The sequence below is a fragment of the Sarcophilus harrisii genome, chromosome 4, assembly GCF_902635505.1.
Source record: "Sarcophilus harrisii chromosome 4, mSarHar1.11, whole genome shotgun sequence".
NCBI lineage: Eukaryota > Metazoa > Chordata > Mammalia > Dasyuromorphia > Dasyuridae > Sarcophilus > Sarcophilus harrisii.
The window spans coordinates 390514731-390540868 of NC_045429.1; the positions used below are offsets into that span (position 1 = coordinate 390514731).

Here is a 26138-nt window from a genome sequence, read left to right on the forward strand (position 1 = left end):
CTTTTGCCACAGTCAGAAAAGGCTAGTGAAGAAAATGACTGCATGATTATTTTTCAGTTTATATAACCTGTCATAATCAGTAATAGGCTCCATTTCAGTGATGAAAAAGATAACCTTATTGAAAGAAAATAATATGTATACATATATTGTATTTAATATATACTTTAACATATTTAACATGTATTGATCTACCTGCCATCTGGGGGAGAGGGTGGGGGAAGGAGAGGAAAACTTGAAACAGAAGGTTTTGCAAGGGTCAATGCTGAAAAATTACCCATGAATATATCTTGTAAATAAAAAGCTACAATAAAAATAAATAAATAATATGTTGAAATATATATATATATACACATACATAAAGAAAGAAAGAAAGAAAATAATAATATATAAAATCATTTCCAAGCATAACTGTTTCCAGGCTCTTTACAAAGTTGGAGGTCTCCATTGAATGGGAAGAAAGTCCATCATCCATTACCTGTATTACATTATTGAGGAACTTTGTCCTTTCTCCTGTAGAACTTGCCTTTTAAACATTTCACTAATCATTAATTCTTCTATTAAAATGAGTAGGGAAAAGAAATGAAATGAAATTTTGGGCAACTCAGGAAAAAAGTTTAGAAAAGAGGAGGTTGGAATTCTTGATTTATGCTGAGACTTCAGAACTAACAATATGTAATTAGCCGTATTTTCTATCATACTGACAGTATTATGCTTTTCTTTTAGTATTATCATTAGTAGGAATTTTAATTTGAGTTGTTTTTCAGCAATGAGAATTTACAGGTATCAAATGTACAGCTCTGTAAGAAGCAAACTAACCAGTTCAATTAACCATGCATATCACAGGCTATGTATGCTTGGTACAATGCATAATTCTAACCCGTGAAAGAGACCAAAATATTTACTAGTCAGCAGTAACACAAAAGACTATAATTTTTGAACCTCTGTCAGTTCAGTACTATACATTGACCTGGTATTTTCATTTCAGATAAAGAAGAACACCATAAATTGGGGCTAGAAGTTTTATTGGCAATATTGGATTTTTCTGGTTGCACTGAAAACATAACTGCTTGGAGCTACTTGGCAAAGTACCTGAAACAAATAATAAAGGGGTAAGTATAAAGTATCTTACATAGCTGAAACAGTGAAACGTAATGGCCCAGGATTCTGGCTAGTCCCAATGATGCAGAAAGAGTAGGAGGTTCTGTGTCTTGTCAATTTTAACAGGTTCCCATTTCTTTTTTCCCCCCATTTACATGTCAAGACAATTTACAAAATTTTGAGTTCCAAATTCTTCTTCCTCCATTCTTCTTTCCCCCTTTTTTTTAAATGGTAGACAATTTAATATAGGTTAGTTATATATGTGCTTTCATGTAAAACATTTTCATATTTCACAACTGTAAAAGATGAAACAAATCAAAAGGAAAGAAACTATACTTACCCAGCTTAACTTTTTTTCCTTCTTTTTTTCTTTTGTTAACATTGCCAGTTTATGAAAAGGAAGGAAAACATCTAGATAGGCTTTCCTGTATAGGAAAACATACCTATTAAATTTTTTGTGAGAAGATTAATTTTTTTCTGGAATTGGTTTTTAGTGATGAGATATTTACCTAATTTTGTTCTTTTAGCCAGATGTCTAAATTTGATTCTTTGAGGATTGGTAGCTAATTCTTAGGTGGAGTATAATGTGTAGAGCTTCTATATAACTAAGATATTATACATCTTAGGTATGCTAGATTGCTTACCTTTAAAAGTCAGACCATTTGTCCTGTGTTTTTTGTAAACTTGGATTGAGGAGTTCTTTTTGTGGTGGTAAGAATTGGAAAAAGAGGGAATGCCCATCATGGTGAATGCCTGAACAAGTTGAACAATTACTGAACAAGTATATGGATGCAATGGAATACTATTTTGCTATAAGAAATGATAAGCAGGTAGATTTCTGAAAAACCTGGCAAGACTTACATGAAATAAATAGAACCAGGAGAACATTGTACACAATAATAACAATCTTGTGCAATGATCAACTATAATTGATTTAGCTCTTCTCAGCAATACGATAATCCAAGACAATTCCAAAAGACTCATGACAGAAAATGCTATCTACAACCAGAGAAAGAACTATGAGTCTGAATGCAAATTGAAGCATATTATTTAAACTTGTTTTTGTTTTTGTGGCTTTTCCCTTTTGTTTTGTTTCTTCTTTAACAACATGAATAATGTGAAAATATGTTCCCATGATTGCACATGTATAACCTCCATCAGATTGCTTGCTGTCTTAGGAAGTGGGGAGGAAGAGAAGAAGAGAAAAAAATTGGAACTCCGAATATTATAAAAATAAATGTTGAAAACTATTTTTACATGTAATTAGAAAAAATAAAATGCTTTTTACCAAGAAGAGAATAAGATAAAATAATAAAAACTATTGGTTGCTGATTTAAGATGGTAGGTCTTTCAAGCACATATACTCATTAAGTGAAGTTGGAGAGTAAAATTTTTCCTGAGTGGATAAATGAAAAATAAATCAGATGGAGATTTAATTTAAAAAAAAATTATTCCTACAATGTTCTCTTTTGTGGTGCTAATTTAAAAACATTTTCCTTTCCATTTTTCAAATGCTTTACTAAAGTTAGTCTGTTTTCCAGCTTTATACTCCCTCTCCCCATTTTTCTCCTTCAGAAAACACCGAGAATGGGTTCAGGAGGGGTGGAGCTCTAGAAAGGACTGGTGGCCAACATTTCACTTCAGCTACTATCTAGCAAAAAAAAATTGGAAAGAAAATAGGATTCTGGCTTTGAAAAAAGCTTTCACATCTGGAATACTGTTAGGAAAAGGTATGTGCCTTTATTCCTCTATGTCAAGTGTGTCACTCTGAGGGGTAACTGTTGACCTCAACTCCCAAAAATATCTACCTGTATAGTTGCTTAAATTGAAATTATTTAATGGGCAGAGACATACTTATTAAGTGGGTGGTGTTGGACACAGTGTATTGCAAGTATATTGCATATAGTCTTCTGCCCTCAATAAAGCAGAATGGGAGAGGTGGTTAGAGATTCAGATAAGATGCCTGGCAAGAATTACTGGGGATCAGGTCTATCTGTTTGGTGAGTGCCATGTACATTTTTATGTCATGGATCATATTTGACTTGTCTTGCTATCTATTGGTTTAAAATATTATTTCTAGTAGTGTTATATGGCATTCTGAGGTGCAGGATGAAGTTGGAAATAGCCCACTGTCTTAAATGATGTCTGTGGCTAGCTTGAAATTTTGGGGGGCTTCACTGCTTTTTCCAGTCAGGGAATCGAAAAATTTATTAACCATGTTATAGTAATGGCAGTTTGGATTAATTTTTTTCTTCCACTGTAGCAATTTTTCCTGTAAGGAAAAGAAATATGTCTGTTAGCCCAACAAACAAACCCTTCTAAGAGAAAAGAGGAGACAATCTTTACTTTGTGAATGATGTTGGCTGCTTGACAAAACTCTCATTCTCTTGATAGCACTTCAGTGTGGAGAGGCAGATAGCATTGAAATAAGTGCTGTGCAGTGACTGTTAATGTCAATCTCCAGCAAAGCATGTTTAGTGAGTCTGGTCCAAGAGGCTACAGGAGGATCTCACAGTGATGTTTGCTAAAATGTCTGTCTTCTGAGAGTATAAAAGTAATCTGAAGAGGTCCTGCCTTCCTTGGATTCCATAATTCATAATTTTTGAAAGATTTATTTTGATTAATTAAAACAACTTGCATTGATATGGCCCTTTCTGACTTATAAAACATTTCTCATTTTGTCACTTTTACAGCCTTGAATGTTGATACTATAGGTTCTACCTGCTAATACTATAGGTATTAAACTACAAGTGGCTAAGTGGCACACTGGATAGTGAGCTGGGTCTGGAATCAGAAGACTCGGTTTCAGACATTTTCTAGCTGTGTGACCCTGAATAAGTCACTTAATCCTGTTTGCTTCAGTTTCCTTATCTGTAAGATGAGCTGGAGAAGGAAATGGTAAACTGCTTCCTTCTTGTCTTTGCCAATAATACCCCAAATGGGGTCACACAGAGTCAGATATGCCTGAAATAACTTTAATACTACAAGTCTATATCACTAATTGTTATAGATGAAGAAACTAAGAGGTTAAGTCACTTGTCTATCATCTTTAGCAAGTAAGCATCAGAAAAAGGATCAAGCTTGGGTCTCCTTGACTCTAGTTCTGTTGTTCTTTATAGTCCGACTTTCCTTGCTTCCCCTCCACCCCTCCCTCTGTCCTCTTCCCTTATAGTTAAACATCAAAAAATTATTCTCAGCTCTGGAGTTGGAAGACCTATGTTTGAGTCCTCGTTCTGCCTGCTGCTAGCTGAATGATCCTCGCCAGTTACATAATTTCTCTCGGTCTCATTTTCCTCACAGACTTATGAGGAAAACACTTTTAAAAAGTAAATTATTATTAAATGGTTATATAGCTGAATAAATAGCTATTGATTGAATAGCGTAATTTCATGAAGTAATTTTTATATTTAATATAGCTTGTTTGCTTATGCTTTTATATTTAATGTAGCTTATTTAATATGATCTATGAAATACAAGTTCCCACAAATATGACATATAATCAAACTTAGTGAAATTGTGTGTAACAATTCATAAAACCATGTTATTTATCTTTGTAGACATATATATCTTTGGAAAAGTGGATACAATTATAGCTTATACAATCTCAAAGAAAGTTGATAAAATTCCCTGCTAAGGGAAGACATATAAAAATACATATATGCATATAGATATATAAGTATATGCACACACATGCATGTGTGTGTGTGTGTGTATGTGTATGTCCATCAGTATGTATATGTGAGATGGAAAGATGGAAAATACAAATAGACAATGATTTAGGCCTAGAATTAAACAAAAGAACAAAAGACTGAGAGTAAGAGATTGTCTTCAGGAAATTGTATTTGTGTGTGTGTGTGTGTGTGTGTGTGTGTGTGTGTGTGTGATAATGAAGAGTAGCAAAGATTGGCATAACACTTTCATTTAAAGACACATGATACCAAATTTACAATTTATTAATCAAATCTTACTTTGCCAAGTTAGTAAAATTATATATCTCAATGTGGACACTTCCGATGCCATGGGAATTTAATTCATACTTGTCTTTTAATTAATTCTTATAGATGGAAAGAAACAACCAAAACAGAGTTGGCTTTCTCATATCTCATAGTAACAGTTCTTTATCTGGGGTCTGGGAACTTGTTTTTAAAAATATTTTGATAACTCTATTCTAATTGATTTCCTGTGCAATCCAATGTATTTTATTTTATGCACTTAAGAACATTTTTTATTTCCTGAGAAGGAATTTATAGCTTCCACCAGGTGACCAAAAAGAGACCTATCACAGAAAAAGAATTAATCATCTCTGCTTTTTTTCCCGCCAATAAACTGTCTTTGAGGAAGTTACTTGAACTGGTCTCTGATAAAGTTCTTTTAATTGCCTTGGGTTAGGAAAAGTAAATCCATAATTTATTCACTACTTCATGGTAATTGTAAATCCTAAGGTACAATAAGCCATATGTGCTAATTTTTATTATTGATTCCTCAACACTCAAATGGATCTGTAATCTCATCAGTTTTAATTATTTTTTTCTATGATTCTGCTCTAAACCTATCTCTGTCTCTCTGTCTTATATGACTCTTGCCGATGTCCTTCCCCAAATTCACCACAGAGAATCTACTCAAATGCTCTAGAAATCCAATTGCTGTCTCCTGACATTGCAAGGATACTAGGGACCATTAGTGATATGTATCTCCCATCTTCATCATATCACCAGCATATTACCTCCTCCTAATATTTTCTTGATGACTTAATTGATTTCCATTCTTTTTCAAAGTTCCTCATTGGTTTTGCAATGCTCATACTTACCATATGTCTTTCCATCATCCCATCATTTTCATCATTGTAATATTCATTTTATTAGTTCTTTTTGAGTCTGTGGTATTTCATATTTCATAGCCATCCAATAACACTAGTGGAATTTGATATTAAAAAGAGGCGCTTTGTTTCTGGTAGAAGTTTAAAGTCATGAAAGGAGTTTTCTGAAGATAGTCTATCCCATTCTCAGCTTCTTGTTTAATTCTGGATTTAAATCATTGTCCTTTTGTATTTTCCATCTTTCCATCTCACATACACATACTGATTGACAAGCTCTATAGGTATCTTGTTCTGTTCTTCTCTTCTTTCCTTGCTCCAAGTTCTTAATCTTGCTCCATAAAACTACTAAAAATTTTAGTCCAGAAGATACAGAGGAAAGTGTGGGTCACAGAGAATTTAGATATTTTACTGGTGTGTGGTATAGGTTTTTTTTTAAAAATAATTATAACTTTTTATTGACAGAACATATGCTTGGGTAATTTTTTACAACATTATCCCTTGCACTCACTTCTGTTCCAACTTTTCTCTTCCCTCCCTCCACTCCCTCCCCCAGATGGCAGGCAGTCCTATATATGTTAAATGTGTCACAGTACGTCCTAGATACAGTATATGTGTGCAGAACCAAACAGTTCTCTTGTTGCACAGGGAGAATTGGATTCAGAAGGTAAAAATAACCTGGGAAGAAAAACAAAAATGCAACTAGTTTACATTCAGTTCCCAGTGTTCTTTCTTTGGGTGAGGCTGCTTCTGTCCATCATTGATCAATTGATCAATTGAAACTGAGTTAAATCTTCTCTTTGTTGAAGAAATCCACTTCCATCAGAATACATTCTCATGCAGTATCTTTGTTGAAGTGTATAATGATCTCCTGGTTCTGCTCATTTCACTTAGCATCAGTTCATGTAAGTCTTTCCAAGCCTCTCTGTATTCATCCTGCTGGTCATTTCTTACAAAACAATGATATTTCATAACATTCATATACCACAATTTACCCAACCATTCTCCAATTGATGGGCATCCATTCATTTACCAGTTTCTAGCCACTACAAACAGGGCTGCCACAAACATTTTGGCACATACTGGTCCTTTTCCCTTCTTTAGTATCTCTTTGGGGTATATGTGGTATATAGTTTTGATTGGGGAACACTGACAGATCACATACAATATATATATATACATATATATATTCATCACTGAAAATAAATGTTTGTTGAATTCTTAAAATAAAAAAAATATACACTATAGTGATGATGGGTTAAAAGTATGATCATAGCATATGAATTTCAGCACATTATGTTACTAATCTTGGAAAGCAATTTTATTCAGCAGTATAATCACTGATCTTATACTCAAACTGCTTATATGTTTTATAAGCATATTCACAATATTACTATCTAAATTTTTATTTCTCTTCAGAAGGATTTGGAGGAGGAGCTCTGTCTCCTGATACCTATACTTCCTATCTCCTAAAAACCAATGCTTATTCTCTCCCATGGCTCTACAGTCTGTCTCCATGCCAAGGCTAAACCACTTTACCCATGTTCTTGTTACCATTCCCTCCTTTCTTCTCTGAGATTTTACCCCCATTGAACATCAGCTATCTTGTTAAAATCTTCAATTTCTCTTTATTAACTTGCTTCCTTTCTATTGCTTTATCAGCATGCCCAGATCATCCTGTTCATAAAAGCCTTCCCTAAGGCTTTCTGCTCTACTCTCTTTCTCCTATATCTTTCCTCCCTCTCATCACCAGATCCCCAGTATAAGCTAAATACTTTTGTTTCCTATCCTTGTTTTCCTTTCAATCTTTATGTATTTTCTTGGAATATGACTCTAAACCCCACCACTCAATTGAAACTGCTCTCTGAGACTGCCGTGACTTCTGGTGAAATCCAGGGGATTTTCTCAGTTCTTGAGACCGTAGATCTAAAGCAGAAAAGTGCCTCAGAGTCTGTAACCTAGTCCCCTTGTGCTGGGGAAGGAAGGTTAAATGATTTGCCTTAGGTGGTATGGGGTGTGTCTAAGGTAGCATTTGACCTTGCTTTCAGAGGCATTCTTCTCTACTTTATTTTTGGGAACAATGACTGTTCCTTCCTTTCCAGGTTTTTGTGACATTGAGTTTTCTTTCTATCAGTTTTTAAATTACTTCTCATTCTTTGGGATATAAGCCCAGTAGAAACATTGCTGGAGCAAAGGATATGCACAGTTTTATAGCCCTTTGAGATCTGGTTGGCTTTTATAGCCCTTCCCTCTCTGGTTCCAGTTTATCATTCCAGATCAATGACAGATTATTTCCTGGCCATAAGCTTTTAAAACAGTGAAACTGTTTTACCTGGTTTGCAAGTCTATCTCCCACTCCATGATTTTGCATGGGCTTTCCTCCCTCTCTGCAGCACTCTCTTTCGTCATCTCCACTTAAATTCCCAGTTTCCTTCAAAGCACAGCTTATGTGTCACCTTCTGTAGGAGGTCTTTTTTGATCCTTCCCCTTTTCCCCTCATTCACTTTATATTTATTCTGATGCATTTTGCCTATTTTCATCATTATTTACCTCCAGGAGAATATGATCTAGAGGACAGGGACTGTTTCATTTTTATTCTTCCTATTCACATAATTGGCACTCAGTAAATGCTAGACCAAGTTTTATCAAATTAATCAGGTTATTTATCTTCTGGATAAAGATCTATGTAATAAGAGGTGGGTGGTCTGTGGGATAGAAATTCTTGGCATAGATAATAAAATAAAGTTGAAGTAAAAAATAACAATTTAAAGGTAAGAGTTTTGTGTCAGATTTTTACTATTTACTTTTTGTTTTTTAGGTTGCAAATATTTTATGTATGTTTCTAAACAAGGTCATAAAATCCGAGAGAAAAGCATTAAAACAATGAAGAAATTTGTGATGAAGCACAATATCTTAGATTCAGAAGAACATTAGTGTTACAGAATTATAACATAATGAAGAAATCACTGAAATTAGAGTCAAAAGATAGATCTGGATTTGTGTCCCAGTTTTAACATTTGTGTAATCTTGAGAAAGTCTCAAAGCTTTGCGATTCAGTTTCCTCATCTATAAAATGGGGGAAGTAACATTTTCTCTGCCACCCTCACAAGATGACTGTGAGAAGGGCATTTGATGAATGTAAAACATTATAAAAATGTGTACACAATGTACTTCTGTTAAAAGAAGGCAGTCTTCAAGAAAAAAATTATTTTTCTGTTAAAATTGTTATAATCTGTTTTGCAAAGAAAACATTTCAGCATAACTGTAGCTTCACTGTAACTATAATGTTTATTATATGTTTCTAACTTTTTTATGGAATAAAAAATGATCCTTCCAAGAAGGAACACTGTATTGTCGAATGAATCTGTGCTTTATTTCTAGTGATGAGTTTGATGCAGTGGGGTTCTTTGGGGTCTTTCCCAGGCTGAATGAAGGTATGTTCCTGATAGTGAATCCAAGAGGCACTATTGGTGCTGTCTGTTTGGGATAAAATGAGCTTTGATTTCCATTTTGGTTCGTCTGATTATCCTTCAGGTTAATTGAACCATCACTGAGATTTTTCCAATGTGAGGGAGTGTAAACAGTACCTGGGATCATTTGTGAGTGATTTGAGTAAGCTGTTATTTCAGATATTATAGATAACAACACTTTGTCAATTGAAATAAATATTATAGGAGCAGTTAGAGAAAATGTTATAAATGAAAGATCTGTTCCTGGGCAGCTCTAAGTTGAGCTCTAACAGATTAAAGTAGGAGGGGGAAGGGACAAATGAAATTCTGTGGGCTGAAAACTCTCCCCTGATAGCAGAGTGCTGACATGCTCTACCAACAACAGACATCAAAAAAATTCCTCTATTGGTCCAAATTGGAAGAAGAGAGCCTTTAATTGTCTCAAACTGTTCTCTCCAGACCTCTGACCCAGAACCAACTTCCAGGGTAGGTGAAAGATCTTAATTGATTTGTATCTCAAAGCACTCTCAAATAACAGCCTTATGGCTTCCCCTTTAACCTGCAAAGGTAGACTCTTCCATCCCAACTGTATCCTCCTTTGGGATAATGGTTGTCTAGCAAAGCATTCAGAGCTGTTAGTGAACCAGGAAAACAATGTTTCTTAGAAATCAGATCCTTGTTAGGGAAAGCAGATTGGTCAAGACCAGGCTGGGACCAGAGGCCTCAGCCTCTGGCGAGTTAAAATCTGTTCCTGAAGGGGGTTATCACCTGAGAGATAGAGACAAGCATTATCTTGAATGAACCATTTCTATTTAAACTCTATTTAAATATGTGACTGTAGCTTGTTCTGGATTGTGTCCAGAAGTATCCGGCCTCGTTCCTTCCACTGCATGCCCCCAAACAACATAGTTGGCTGCATTTTCTTTGGGTTGATTGCCAATCATTTCCTTGTCCTTCAGATGAGTGGCCACCCAATATAAAATCTCTGCAATCAGGACTTCACAAACCCCCCTCACCACTATGTTACTGATGTAGGGCTGTATAGCAATACACTTAGGAAGTGGGACCTGTTCAATACTGTGCATTGTAGTAGATAAGGGAGAGTCGGGGTAATCTTGGGGAAGATAGTGAAGCTTTCATGGACTCCTTCCAGGTGAAAGAGAATTACTAGTCTCAACCCCAACAATAGAGAGAATATGTTATTAGCAAGATTAACAAACCCCCTATCACTTATGCCCCTAGTAATAGTAATAACAGAGCTAAGCTGACTGCCCACAGCTTCCACAACTGGAATGACAGCTTTGTTCAACACCCTGTAGGAATAGCTTCCAGGTGCCATCTCTTCTCCTCACCCTTACAGCCTCATCGTCCCCTCTCAGACTGATTTTATTTTTGACTAGGTAAAAGACCATTCTTTGCCTCAATTCTTAGCTAGTCAGTCACTGAATGGGCACAAAATCAGCAAAACTGAGATTTATTAAAGATCTCAACTTAAACAGGCCAAGGTCTCCCTCTGCATCCAGGGCCATCTTCAGTTGTCCTGATCTAGATCTGGCCACTGGACCCAGAGGGCTCTGGAGGGGAGAGTGAGAGTGGTGACTTTGCCAGCCCTCCCTCATTTAAATCCAGTTCATTTGCATGTCACAGTATCACATCCCTGTGTCCTCCTCAAGAATGAAAGACAAACAACAACTATGGGAGCTGGTGTAGTAAAGTACCCTGGCCTCCATTTCCATTATCGGGAGGAAACTAGTTTTCATTCCTCTCAGGACCCAGTACTATTTGGGGTTAACTACAATAGCTAGCTCTGGTATCTCCACAGGTTTCCCTTTACTCTATACTCCTCAGGAGAAGTTCCCTATATCGATGAAATTATAGGTATAATCCAAATCAAGTCAAATAGGCCAATTAAAAATGATCACCAGGTATCACAACTTAAGTCAGTCTTACCTTCCCAAGCTCAGATAAGTCTGTAGTGATAGGATTTCTGTGATCAAGGATAGGGAGAGTCAGTAGAGCTTGGGTTGAGAGCTAAGACCCACTGTACAGAGGGCTATGACAAGGGTCCTTTAAAAAACAAAAAAACAGACAAAAAACCAAAAAATGAATGCCAAAAGATTCCATACTCTCACAAAGGCAATTCATGTTGACCATGTTACAGGGAAGGCACAGAGGGCACAATGTTCAAACCTGATTTTGGAGTCCCTTGCTTTGTCTTGGCTCTGTAGACTTTCTGTTTACTCACCTGTAATAGTACCTGTTTCCCATCATCCTAAGGATCAGATGAGATATCTAATAAAATACTTTGCAAATCTTAAAGTACCATATATTTAAATGTAAATCAGGAGGAGTAGGGATTAGAGAAACATCTGGGCAAGACATTTAACTTCTGTCTCCCTCGGTTTCTTTATCTTTAAAATGAGGATAATAGTAGCATTTAGCCAGGTTATTATGAGGATAAAATGCTTTGCAAAGGAGCATTGGATCTGGAAAAAGGAAAACTTGAATTCAGTGCAGCCTCAGACACTCTCTAGCTGTGTGTTCCTAGGCAATTCATGTAATCTTTGCCTCAATTTTGGTATTTACATTTATTACTCTGTACTGCTGTTTAATCCAACAGTGATTAAATCAAAGTGTAGATCTTTCCTATGAAACTTCCTCCCCTCTCTGAAATTTTACATTTTCATCCTTAAAAATTCATTCATTCTAACTAAGCAACTTGCTCCAATAACTGCAAAACCCAAAAAGTCATCACTTGTTCTGTACATCTGGTGGCCAGAGGTCAAAAACAACGCCATTAAGCCTGACTTCACAAATTCAGAGTGTCTAGAAATGCTAGAATTTTGTTATTTTAAAATTATTTCTACACTTTACCACTTGAAGATTTTACAATTAAAAAAACGAAAAAAAGCTTTTTATGAAAGAAATGCCCTTTCATGGAAACTTTAGTTCTATGAAAAAAAGGCAACTGAAACTCAAATAGACATCAAATAACCCCAAAATACTGGCAAGTATTCCATAAAATAGGGAAATGTTCATTCCAAATTGGGGTGAGGATAATCCTCCTTTTTTCCTGAGAAGCCAATGGCAGCTGTGTACTTCACTGGCTAGATTTTGGCAATTTTTTACACATCTTGCCCAAGACTGCCAGCATACTGATATTATTGTTATTCATTTGTGTCTGACTTCACGATTGCATTTGGGGTTTTCTTGGCAGAGATACTAGAGTGGTTTGCCATTTCCTTTTACAGATGAGGAAATTGAGGCAAACAGTTTAAGTAACTTTACTAGCTAGTCAGTCTCTGAGGCTGTATTTGAATTCAGGAAGATGAGTCTTCCTGACTTCAGGCTTGGCCACAGTATCTACTGTACCATTCAGATGGCTTCTAGCAAGACTACCAGAAAACCGATTTTACTGGCCTATTTAGCTGCTACGCCCATGGAAACTATTTAGTCAGCAATGGATGAGTCAGGTGTGTTGGGCTTGTGGTCATTAAAAAAAAAAAGAATAAAACAGGTAGGACACAGATTAGTACAAATAGGAGAAAGGAGCCAGGGAGAATTGTAAAGACAACAGCAATCTGCATAATTCATGGCAGGAAACCCTTTGCCTTTTCTTAAGAAGTGAGCAAAAATGAACAAAAATGAATATAATTTCATAAAAAAGATGACCTATTTTTGCTTTAGTTTGATTTTTATCTTGAGTTTGAAGTATCTGAGTAATTAATGAGACCAGATTATTTATCTACTTATTTGTCTCTCATTTATTGGAATACAACCAAGGAAAGATTATGGTGGTAAGTGGGGAGAGGGAGCCTTTCTAAGGACACCTGAAATTAGACACTTTGCTGCTTTTATTAGAATTTCCTAGGATAACTTTTCATCTTGAGCAAATTCAAGGTTCCTAGCAGAGCTATGAAAACAAACAAACAAAACAGTCAAGAGTTATGGGTACAAACCCTGCTAATTCATTTCTCTTTGGCTTTGTGTATGCATATCCAATACCCAAGAAAAATGATGCATTGTTCTAAAGAATGACTATCCACATATCAAGAACTTACTTTACAGATACAGTAGATACAAGTGCTAAACTTAGAAGACCTGAGTTTAAATGAAGCTTCAGATGCTTATTAACTATGTGATATTGAGGTGACTATTTAGCATCTTTAAAACACAGATAATAATAATTACCCAGATCTAGTGACATAGTAGATAAAAGAACCAGGTCCGAATTGGAAAGACTCATCTTAAATCTGGCTTCAGACATATGCTAGTTAGGTGACCCTTGGCAAGTCACTTATCCCTGTTTGACTCAGTTTCCTCATCTGTAAAATGAACTGGAGAAAAAAATGACAAACTGCTCCAGTATCTTTGCCAAGAAAACCTCAAATGGGGTCACAAAGAGTTGAATATGACTGAAACTGTTGAAGAGCAACAACAAAATGAGATGATATTTATAAATTTTTTGTAAGCCTTAAAATGCTATATAAATCTTTTATATTTATTATTTTATTTTAGTTATTATTTTATTATGACAACTTCCTCCTTTGATTCAGATTACCACTTGAACATAATTTTTAGCCATAGAGAGCTCTCTGTGTGACTAGGTTGAGCATAAAATGTGTTATTTCTGTTATATCTTCCCAACCAAACATTTCTTTTTTTATTGAAACTTTTTATTATTTTTTTTAAAATTTAATTAATTAATTAATTATTTTTGCTGAGGCAATTGGGATTGTGACTTGCTCAGGGTCATACAGCTAGGAAGTGTCTAAGACCATATTTGAACTCACGCCCTTCTGACTTTAGAGCTGGTACTCTATCCATTGTGTCACCTAGCTGCCCCGCAAGCTTTTTATTTTTAAAACATACACAAGGATAATTTTTCAGCATTGATCCTTGCAAAACCTCGTGTTCCAATTCTTCCCTTTTTTCTCCTACCCCCTCCCCTAGATCCCAAGTAATATATGTTAAACATGTAAAAATATATGTAAATTGAATATAGGCATACATATTTATACAATTATCTTGCTGTACAAGAAAAATCTGATCAAAAAGGAAAAAAAAATGAGAAGGAAAATAAAATTCAAGCAAACAACAACAAGAGAAGTGAAAATGCTATCCAACCAAACATTTCTATATGGAGCTCATTTCTTCTCTTATTTCACTTTTCCTTACTCTTAGTCATGTGTATAAGATTCCCTAAATTCACTTTCTACTACTTCCTCTGCATTGGTGTATCTACAATCCAGCTATCAGAGGCATAATTTATCAATTCCAAAGTCCTATGTGGTGCCTGAAATATCATGAAATTATATTTTTAAGGTCCTCCTCACTGAAGCTAGTTTCCATGTGCAGTGTTAGAAATAGATAGGATCAGGGTTTTTTTTTTTTTTTTTTTTTTTTTTTTTTTAATTAAAGCTTTTTATTTTCAAAACATGTATGAATAATTTTCAACATTCATCCTTGTAAAACCTTGTGTTCCAAATTTTTTCTTCTCTTCCTTCCACCCTCCTCCCCTAGAAGGCAAATAATCAGATATATATTCAACATATGCAATTCTATACACATTTTTGCAATGATTATGCTTCACAAGAAAAATCAAATCAAAAAAGAAAAAAATGAGAAAGAAAACAAAATGCAAGCAAACAATACAAAGAGTGAAAATGCTATGTTGTGATCCACAGTCAGTTCCCACAGTCCTCTCTCTGGGTGTAGATGGCTCTCTTCATCACAAGATTATTAGAACCGGTCTGAATTATCTCATTGTTGAAAAGAGCCACGTCCATCACAATTGATCAACACATAATCTTGCTGTTCCTGGGGTACAATGATCTCCTGGTTCTGCTCATTTTACTCAGCATCAGTTCATGTCAGTCTCTCCAGGGCTCTCTGAAATCATCCTGCTGTGGATCAGGGTTCTTTATCCTGTAAAATGGGTATCCTAACTGGTAAGCATTATGATTTCCTGCTTCTTCTCTCCATAGAGAGTCTTGTGTATTTGATATTAACATAACCCCAGTTTCAAAGTCCAGGGTACAAGGCATTCATCTCTACCAACGAGGAGAGCATCCCTACCAATGGGCTTTGGAACTGGAGTTCAAGTTACAGATTCTTTGGACTTAAAGTCAGAATGAACCTTACAGATCATGACTTGTGGCTACAATTTCACTCTGCTCATTGATCAATCATAAAAGCTTCAGCACTGGGAGTTGGGAGTCTTTTAACAGCTTTATGTATCGTGGTTGGGTTGCTTCCTATTCCCTCCTTTGAATAAAAATAGGGGAGATCTCACAGAGAGAATGACTTCTCCACCTTTTAGAAAAGTTCTGCTCAGTGGATTCCTATGAAACTTCATGGAGAAAAGAGGAGGGAGGGAGAAGAAGGAGGAGGGAAAGGAGGAGGAAAAAAAGAGGGAGGGATCAAGTAGAAAACAGGGAAGACAACTTGGGCAAACAGTAGCTTGAGTGTTTCCCAGGCCAAGATGCTGAGAGGGATTGTCCCTAGGGGTGGTCCAAGACACTCAGCATCTAGACTTGGCTTCCAGCTCCCCAAATCTTGCAATGTTTCCTGTTTTGGGCTCTTGTTCTTCCTAATGCAGGCTGCCTTTCTTCAGGGACATCCACAGTGCCTGGATTATGGGCCCCCCTTCAAGCCCCCCGTGCACCTAGAATTCTGCTCTGACTATGAAACTTTTGGCTGCTGTGATCAGAGCAAGGACCGCCGCATTGCTGCCCGTTACTGGGACATCATGGAATACTTAGACCTGAGAGGCCCTGAGCTGTGTGGTGGTTATATCAAGGACATCCTGTGCCAGGTAGGGATGGATATGATGGCTAGGAGGCAGTACAGAATGTAGACTTTAGACTCAAATGTGACTTTGATCTTAGCTGCTAAGCGTGGGTGCCAGGTTGGATGGCAGTAGTGAAGCCATTCTACTTCCATCAATCACCAAATTTAGTCAGAAGGGAATGAAAAAGCTGTCTACTCCAACCTGCTACTAATCAACAGTTGCCAACTGTGGTCACCCACTTTCCACTTAGATACTGTCAGTGATGAGGAACTCACTACCTACCAGCTTTGCTCCTAATCCTGTGTTCCTATCTGCTAGGAACTTACTTTATCTTGCCCCCAGGTTCTGAATGTAATAGCATCCCTTCCTTCTAAGCTGTCTGTATTAAATAGAGACACTCAGTGAAAACAGAGGTGTGCAAAATTAGCTTTAGCTGCCAAAGCTAACCTGTATCCTTAGCTTAAAATAATTTCCTTAAGGGAATTTTTTTTTTTTGGCAAGAGAGTAAAAGATGGGTGGGGATGGGCCTTTGGGAATTCTAGCCACTCCTGCATCCTCTCTGCAGTCTTAGAGGGGGGAAGTAGGAGACCCCTTCTATCCTGGGTCCCATGTAGTATCTGGGGATCCATCCCCTCCTGGGTCTTCTATTTAGTGTCAGAGTAGTGGTGGGGGGCAGGTGCAGGGGGACAGTAGGAGAGAGAGCATTTCTGTCCCTAGAGACATGAATCCACAGGTTTTCAGGAGCTGGTTCAGTAAATGTCATGCTGCTGATCACATGAGTCATGCAGGCTTTGCTTTCACTAGCTGTCCTGGATTCAGCCAAAATCCACATTCTAGAGAGGACCAATGTACTTCTCAGCCTAAAAATGTGAACTATGAAAATGTGTGCTGACTTTGAGAGTGTTGGGTGATGGGGAGTGGAAGGTTAGTTAGGAAAGAGCTTCTCGATTTTACTGGGAAAACTATAGGTCATTTAGAGGCAGTGTGGTGGATTGGGTAGAGAGCTGACTTTCACATCAGCAAAATCAGTATTATTCACATCACACTTTGTCCCATATTGGCTGGGTGTTCTTGAGCAACCACTTAACAGGTTTGTGCCCCAAACAACTTTAAGACGAGAAGGCCCACAAAAAAATTCGGTCTATTTACAGAGATACTATATAGCACACATTCAATTCTGGTCTTACTACTTTGAGGGATCCAAAGAAGTTAATAGTGTTACCAAAATTCTTGGAGAGAGTTATGACATTGTCAGACTCAGAAACCAGGAGGAAGGATATCTATAGCCTAAGGCTGTATTGTCAATTCCTGGCTACCACCACCCTTATACCTTCCCTTTAGTTGGAGAGAGGCCCGAGTCTGTGTCAGCTGCCATCAAGACTTTCTTTTCTTTTTTTAAAAAATTAACATTTATTAAAAAAAAAAAAAACCTTAAGTTCCAGATTTTTTTCCTCCTACCTGCCCCTTCCTCCATCATTGAGAAGGCAAACACCATGATATCAATTAGACATGTAAAGTCGAGCAAAAATGATTTCCATATTAGCCATGTTGGAGAAGAAAACCAAAAATGAAAACTTGTGAGAAGTATAAAGAAAAATTTAAAAGTATGTTTCAGTCTGCACTCAGAATTCATCAGTTTTTCTGGAGGAGGATAGCATTTTTCATTAAGAGTCCTTTGGAATAGTCTTAGATCATTGTCTTGATTAGAGTAACTAAGTCTTTCGCAGTTGATCATCACTATTTTTTTGCTGTTACTGTGTACAATGTTTTCCTAGTTCTGTTCACTTCACTTTGCATCAATTCATATAAGTCTTTCCAGGTTTTTTTGAAACCATCTTTCTCATCATATTTTATAGCACAATAGCATCCCATTACAATAGTATATCACACAATTGATGTCCAGATGATGAGGATCCTCTCAGTTTCTAATTCTTTGCCACCACAAAAAAGCTGTTATAAATAATTTTATACAAATAGGTCCTTTCCCCTTTTTCTGACTTCATTGGGATACAGATATGGTAATGGTATTTCTGGGCCAAAGGGTATTCACAATTTTTGAGGGAGAGCAGAATTGAAGTTAAGTGACTTTCTCAGGGTCATACAGCTAGTAAATGTCAGGTAACTGAGACTGGATTTGAACTTAAGTCCTCCTGACTCCAGGGCCAGTGCTCTAACCTGGGTACATATAATTTTATAGTCCTTTGGGCATAGTTCCAAATTGCTTTTTAGAATGGGTGGATCAGTTAACGAATCTACCAACTGTATATTAATGTCCCTATTTTTCCAATCCTGTAGACATTGAATCTTGACTATTATTTACCATGTAACCTTAAACAAGTCATTTTATTTCTCTGGGTCTCAATGAGACTGAATGAGGCTGAAGTAAGATGATCCCTCCAGCTCTAACTTCCTAGGATTCTTCTCCTTTTTTCTCTCTCATAGAAACCAGCTTGTGTCTAGCACTAATAGACTGTTAGGACTAAAAAGGATGGACTGGAAACTTTATCTCATCCTTAATTGTTACCATCTGTATTTGGCCCAGAGATACAGTGAATAGGTATGTATAGGACAGGTAACCTTAGCAGAAGTAGGACTTTCAGATAACGTTCCTAACCTACCGCCATCCTCACCTCAAATATAAAATGTTATCCCACAGCCAGTGAACTGAGCCAAGTCAATTCAATTTTACTTAAAGATACTGGTAGCCAATATTTATGGAGGACTTTATAAGATAAAGATAAAAACACAATTAGCTAGGATTATATTTTGCAAAGTTGATTATCAATTCAATTCAACAGTCACTTATTAACATGTCCTATTAACAAAGAACTGTACTAGGAAACAGTTCTAGCCCTCAAAGATCTTTCAGTATTAAGTGACATGACACAAATTCAATAGATCTTTGATCTCATCAATCTACCATTCCTTTCAATAATGGAACATTATCTGAGGTCCTACTTCTGTTAAGGTTACCTGTCCTGTTCATACCTATTCACTGTATCTCTGGGCCAAATACAGATGGTAACAATTGAGGGTGACATAGAGTTCCCATCCTTTTTACTCCTAAAAGTCCAATAATGCTCAATAACTGAGAAAATAACATATATAAAGGTTCACAGATACAAAGTAATTTCATGAAGAAATATTAATATTTTGGAAATCAGAAAGCTAGGTGGATCACCAAACCATTTTGTTTCTCCTTCCATTTCCTGTGAAACTCACATATAAACATACTTGTAGAAGGTGGAATATTAGCTAAAACTTGAAGGAAACCCCAAATTTACTCTTGCCCCAAATCTACTGCAACAGACAGCTTGTCATTCGTGGTTTGTTTTAAAAAATTGGACTCCTTACTAATGTCTCCCCATGTTCAAAGTTTTATGTTCCATTATTATAGTCAGTTTTCAGTTATGTTAGCACAAAGAGAAAAGCCAGCAGTAACCTAGAAGAAGGTGGCAGCAGCTTCTTATTTACCTTGGAGCTGCCTTTACCTAGTCTATAGAAGCAGAACAAAGCAGGGCTTCTGGAATATAAAACTAGTCCTTATCTTACATATCATAACCTATAATGACCAATGGTGATGACAACGGATGGACCTCATTGCAATGGAGCAGGTGACTAGTTTTCTAGTATTGTTGCCTAGAAGTTATTAGGCAGCCAGGTGGCTCAATGGATAGAGAGGGGAGTCTGGAGACAGTGACATCTGTTCAAATTTATTCTCAGACACTTACTAGTTGTGTGGGTAAGTCACTTAATTTCTGTTTGCCTCAGTTTTCTCAACTACAAAACCCTACTTTGCAAGGTTGTTGTAAGGATCAAATAAAGTAATATTTTTAAAATGCAGCATATTGTTCAGTATATATTATAGTAGGAGCCACACCCTTGCTTATTCTTTCCCTCTTCCCCATTAGAAGATGCTGAGAAAGAAAGAATGACCCAGAGGTAGGTAGATGCTGCTGCTTGTATATAACAGTAACTTACAGAGAAGGAAATTCTGGGCGTGCAGACAGACCACTGGCACAAGGATAGCCCCTCATTCTGACCTCTGCTGTGAGTGATTGCCCTCTGTCTATCTTCTTCCTTTAGTTTTCGTTGCTTTTATGTCTTTTTGACCTTTTTGATTAAACTCCATGATTTTTGCTTTCTCTTGATTTTTTTCCTCGATACTTCTTCCTCCTTTAATTTAATCACATTTTGTTTTCACATATCAGTCATTTCTAGATATGATTTCCAACTCCTATTGTCTCTGTCACATCAAACTCTCTCTGGCTTAACTGAAATCCTAAACAAGTGGAAAATGCCTTCAATTCAACAATAAAAATTTGTTAAGCAACTGCAATGTGAAAAGATACTCTGCTAGGGACTAGGGGATATGAATATTAAATTGGTAATATCTTCTGGGCCATTCCTTCTTCCTTAGGGCAAATTGATATCTCAGGGGTGGGAGTTAGGGGACTCTGAGATAAGTAAGGGATCATTCAATTTTTTAATTATCCAATATCTATGGTTTTTTTTGGTCTTCCTATATATTGTTTGCTTTGGATAATTTAATTGTTCTTTGGAACTTCCTTTAGAGGATAGCCTGTGAAATGCAAAAATGAGTAACAGTCAGAGAAGTCTTACTCCTCTGAGAAAAGTTAACTTAGTTGATTAGAGTAATAATGCTTATGAATTAGAGGTAAAGAGTTTAATGCTGGTTCTTGGGTTTCCCTATGGGTTTTTGGACAATTTGGATAAGAGTAGATGAAATGATGAAAATCTCTCATTCCAAGAAGAAAAGCACATACTCAGAGCAGTGGGAAAATGACTGTCTTCATAGATAAAGGAAAGAACATCTCTAAGGCAACTTTGCTTCTTGTCAAGGACTCCAGTGTCGGTCCCCAAAGTAATTTTTGGGAAATTCATATGGCAGTCCTAGAGTAAACTTCAAATTTTGGACAGGAAATTTGAAAATAAAAACTGTAGCTGAAGGAGTGACAGTGAATTTATTAGATTTTTTTTTTCATATTGGGATAGGTTTAAAGACTGAGAATTTTGCTTTCAAGAACCCTCATTTTCAAGAGGCTATTAAAAGGGAATGTGTTACAACTTACAAAGATCATCAGGCCCTAGGCCTTTATAACTGAAAAGAAGTAGCAAAATGTTATTTTAAAGTGCTAATTTTGGACTTTTCATGTTCCTTGGTGTTTTTAAAAATTTGTTAGCTTAACACTAACCCAGTCAATAATTAATAATGACTAAAAAACTAAGTAAGGAATATATGCCCACTAATTTTATTTTTTATATTAGTTTCTAAAGACTTTAAGATTCTAAAGACTTCAGATTAGCATTAATTATTTGTTCTGCTTCAACAGAAGGGTCTTTGAATGTATCATTTCTTAATTATTAACTGATAACCATGCATTTATTGAATATATTTTCATGTAATAGTAGATAGGCATGTTGGATAAAAGGATAGGGCCCAACTTGCCACCTCTGCCTCTGATATATGCTGGCTGTATGATCCTGGGCAAATTATTTAAACACTCAGTATCCCAGCCAAGTCTTCAAAGCTTTAAGTTGCAGAATAGCCATTGATCTGAAAAAGAGGGTCTTCTCAGGCTACACTCTGCTATAAAGAAATCACAGGTCCAAACCAAAATTAAAATGAATATAAGAAATTTACTGGATGAGATTTATCTCCTTAGACCTTTGTATCCCTAGAAGCAAACAATTAACAACTATTTATTGAACCAGATATTGTGCTGTGTACAGGGACTATAACAACAAAAGCCAAACAGTATGTACCTTACAGAACTTCCATTCTGTTGGAAACAGGTACATATAGCAATCAACAAATATCTATTAGGCACCTGCTGTAAGTATTAAAGTATACACTGTGCAAGGCATTGTGTATGTAAGTGCAAAGAATGACATAATCCCTACTTGCAAAGATATTACATTCTAATGGGGAATAAAATATATACAGCATAAAATATGAATATACATAAAAGTAATTAAAGATAGTTTGGGAGGGAGGGAAGGCATTAGCAAGGAGAAAATGCATGCTAAGCATGGGAGCCAGCCAGTGCAAAAACATAGAGATGGGAGATGGAATGTCTAGCATCACTTTGATAAGATTATATTTCTCCAATTGCTTGTTGTCATTGTATTCAGTTTATAATACAATAAAACTAATCTCATTGTTATCTGGTCACATCCCATTTCTGAAGTCAATCACACCTTAAACTTTTTACTAAACTTAACCTTGAAAGAATGAAGATATATCATTTAGGAGAGATCACTATGATCTGCTATGGACTCTGGAGGTCACTCCAAAAGAGGGTCACCCCTCCAAGGTGCTGGAGGGCAGTGATGGGATGTCTATGACCTCCTCCCCCTGGACTACTCTGAAGAAGATGGTGCTTATTTAAATGGAGTTATAAATTTAGCGAATTTGTTTCAAAACTCAGTTTCACATAATAGATGTTTTTATAACTAATAGCCAGGTTCCAATGAAAAGAAACAATTCACACAACATATGAATGGGAGAGACTAAGAATAGAACCTAAGAGTACTGAACTTTTATGAGATGTCTCAATCAAAGAGTGCAAGACCATCATTGTACAGATGATCCAAGGCCCAAAGTGAACTGACTTGCCCAAGCAGTAAATAGCAGAGCCAAGCCAAATCCAGGTCTTCTTGATCCAGATCTATTGCTCCTTTTTCATATACACCATTATTTCCATTTCCTCTTTAATATGTGATCATGGATGGAAGCAAACAACCTATGGCTGTCATGCTGGATCTGGAGCAGTCTTAAAAATCATATCTGACTTTTATGTAACATTTAGAGAGACAGGGCTGGCCTTGATATTTGAAAAACCTAGGTTAAATCTCACACATATGGTTGTGTAAATGGGGCAAGCCACTTAATTTCTCTGTAGCAAGAGAAGCTTGAAGATGCTTTTGGAGTGGGAGGTTTTCCCAAGATCCCTTAAGAGGAACTTGATTTAGGGTAGATTATTCAAAATATCCCAGGCCTAAAATGTAAAGGAGTTTTGGGGAAGAGCAAAGAGGAAACCACAATAATGAAGAAGATACCATGGGAGACATCATGGAGCATCAGGATCAGAAATCACCAGAATCCTGCCAATATGAATGAAGAGGTGGCATAGTGCCATAGATGACAGGAACAATCTGAGCAAGAACTGTGGGCTGACAGAGCTCTGTTTTGCTGATTAAGAGTGAGCCAGGAGGAGAGATTGTGACAGAGAGTCACAGGATCATGGAGTTAGAGCTGGCAGGGACCTCTTTCTCTCCCCTTCCTTCCCTTAAGAGGGAGGCCAAATGTCTTTTTTTTTTTTTGTCTTCACATTTTCACCTCAGCCCCTTGCCTCTATCTGCCTCTGCGTGTATGTGTATGTGTGTGTGTGTGTGTGTGTGTGTGTGTGTGTGTGTAAAACAGTCTAAAGACTGTGAAAGTTTGGGCCGTTTCCTAAATGTTTACTTTCCCTTGCTAAGCTTTTAAAATGTGATAAACCATTAACCAACAAAATATTTTATGGATGTACGACTATTGAAAATGATTTTCTCCTTTTACAGATGAAAGATGTATTTGTTCAGCAAAGGTGAAAGTAGGCTGAGCTGAACTGAACAAAATGTGTGTGTGTGTGTGTTTCATATTATTAAACACTGTAAAAGAACAGACCAAAAATACCCCTTGGTTCACTTCCTTTATGGATGTGAGTCAAGCAGCAGAGTGAGAAAAGCTGGAGGGCTTAGACTGAGATAGGTCTGGTGTCTGACTCCCCAGGGGCATTTCAAGCAGCCTAAGCTCAGAGAAGGCATATGATGGCCTAGCAGGATTAACTTTTCTAATCATGTCGGGGGGGGGGGGGGGGGGATATTGGATCCTAACTTCGCACATGACTCCCCTAAGTGGTTAGATATATTGAGAGCACTGAAAACATGAATCTTAACCTTTTTTGCATCATGAATTACTTTGGTGTTAGAATAATTCTTATTAGAATTAAGATGTATTCTTATTGGAATATTATTAAATGCATTAAAAATAGGATTACAAAGAAAGGCAATTATTTTGAAAAATAGTTATTAATACTTACACACACACACACACACACACTCATTAAAGTTCTTGGATGTCAAGTCCTCTGACCAGCCTCCTCTCCCTTTCTAGGAGTGCTCACCCTATGCAGCTCACCTCTATGATGCTGAGAACTCTCAGACTCCCCTCCGGAATCTCCCCGGCCTTTGCTCTGACTACTGCTCAGCGTTCCATTCCAATTGCCACTCTGCCATCTCTCTGCTGACCAATGACCGCCACATCTGGGCATCCCAAGAGAAAAATGGAGCCCACTTTTGCCACCTCCTCAATCTCCCAGACCAGGACTACTGTTTCCCCAATGTGCTAAGGAATGACCACCTCAATCGCAACCTTGGAGCTGTGGTGGAGGACCGTAAGGGCTGTCTGCAACTCTGCTTGACCGAGGTGGCCAACGGCCTGAGGAACCCCGTCTCCATGGTCCATGCTGGGGATGGAACCCATCGCCTCTTTGTGGCAGAGCAGATTGGAGTGGTGTGGGTCTATTTGCCCGATGGAAGTCGCTTAGAGGATCCTTTTCTAGACCTCAAAAACTTGGTGCTGACCACCCCATGGATAGGTGATGAGAGAGGCTTCTTAGGTTTGGCTTTCCACCCTAAATTTCGGCGCAATCTCAAGTTCTATATATACTACTCATGCCTGGGGAAAAAGAAGGTAGAAAAAATTCGTATCAGTGAGATGAAGGTTTCTCGGGCTGATATCAATAAGGCGGATATAAACTCAGAAAGGTAAAGGATTCTACAGGTGGCAGATGACTCATAAGGACACCTTTGGTTGGCTGTGTTCTGTGACTGTTTCATCACATTTTCAAAGGGTCATTGCCAAATAATGTGAATGTTCAGAGTAGACCCTTATAATATGTTCCCTTTACTCAAGGACTCTTCTGGGGTTTCATTGGTTGAGTTGAACTTCTTCTAGACTTAGAAAATACAAGAAAAAGAAGGTACAAATTGAAGAGGATCCTTTTTTTTCCCTGAGGCAATTGGGGTTAAGTGACTTGCCCAAGGTCACCCAGCTAGGAAGTGTCTGAGGCTAGATTTGAACTCAGGTCCTCCTGACTTTGGGGCTGGTGCTCGATTATCTACTGTACCACCTAGCTGCCCCCTTTTTTATTTGCTGTACTTCTTCTCACTCTCCTTGCAGATAGACTGGGGAATTTCAAAGACCCATGGAGAAGGGGTTCAAGCTTAATTATTTTGAACCCTTTATTTACCAAACATGAAAAAGCCATTTAAAATTATTTGGTAAAAATAGGAACATGTATAAGTGCTATCTGGATAAAATCCATGCTAACCATGTGTAGCACTTTTAATCATCATGGGCACATAGTTTGATGTTCTAAGTCTTCAACAATGAGGTCAAACCCTGGGAAAGAGTGCCTTATCCACTTGTGATAAAATGGCACCAGGCTATCTATCTATCTACATACATACACACATAGATACCTGCATTCATATATATAATATATCTATGTTGGTATATGGGTGGGTGTATATGTGTACATATACAGGTGTGTGCTGGTAAATATTTAACAATTTACAACCTACAAGGAAATAAAGATGAACACTCATGGATATAATTTCTTCTATTATTACCTTTCTTGAACTGGAAATTTATTATTATAGATTTTGAACCTCCCTGATGTTCTGCTAGGCACCTAACATTGTTCTGTTTTGTCTTGTTTTGCTTTGTTTTCTTTTTCTGTCTTTTTTTAAAATGAAATTTTAAAAAGTAATGTGAAAAAAAAAGTTTTCTTCCCAAGAAAACATGTGTCCCCAACGATACATTTATATTATACAATTTATATTATTAATATTTTCTCCATTACTTCCCGTAGATAATTACCAAAGCAACAAATCAATCCCTGAATTATGACAATTT

The 26138-nt window shown here is 36.9% G+C and overlaps 2 protein-coding genes and 2 long non-coding RNA genes across 5 annotated transcripts in view; 2 read left to right on the top strand and 2 right to left on the bottom strand.

The window, feature by feature from the left end:
- Positions 1-9262, top strand: part of TAF1A (TATA-box binding protein associated factor, RNA polymerase I subunit A) — a 30025-nt gene extending 20763 nt beyond the window's left edge. For both annotated transcript variants that reach the window (XM_003767732.4, XM_031967083.1), the window contains exons 9-11: positions 986-1109; positions 2674-2828; positions 8730-9262. In XM_003767732.4, coding sequence (XP_003767780.1) covers positions 986-1109; positions 2674-2828; positions 8730-8845 — 395 coding nt within the window. In that variant the 3' untranslated portion in view covers positions 8846-9262. The remainder of the gene's footprint in view (positions 1-985; positions 1110-2673; positions 2829-8729) is intronic.
- LOC116423379 lies at positions 1006-1482 on the bottom strand. The gene is made up of 2 exons (XR_004233977.1): positions 1439-1482; positions 1006-1089 (listed from the first exon to the last, which is right to left on the bottom strand). It is a non-coding gene; the product is annotated as an uncharacterized LOC116423379 (long non-coding RNA).
- LOC116423380 lies at positions 1481-24355 on the bottom strand. The gene is made up of 3 exons (XR_004233978.1): positions 24261-24355; positions 20135-20329; positions 1481-1523 (listed from the first exon to the last, which is right to left on the bottom strand). It is a non-coding gene; the product is annotated as an uncharacterized LOC116423380 (long non-coding RNA).
- Positions 15589-26138, top strand: part of HHIPL2 (HHIP like 2) — a 30395-nt gene continuing 19845 nt past the window's right edge. The window contains exons 1-2 of the mRNA XM_003767724.3: positions 15589-16177; positions 24333-24985. Coding sequence (XP_003767772.1) covers positions 15845-16177; positions 24333-24985 — 986 coding nt within the window. The 5' untranslated portion in view covers positions 15589-15844. The remainder of the gene's footprint in view (positions 16178-24332; positions 24986-26138) is intronic.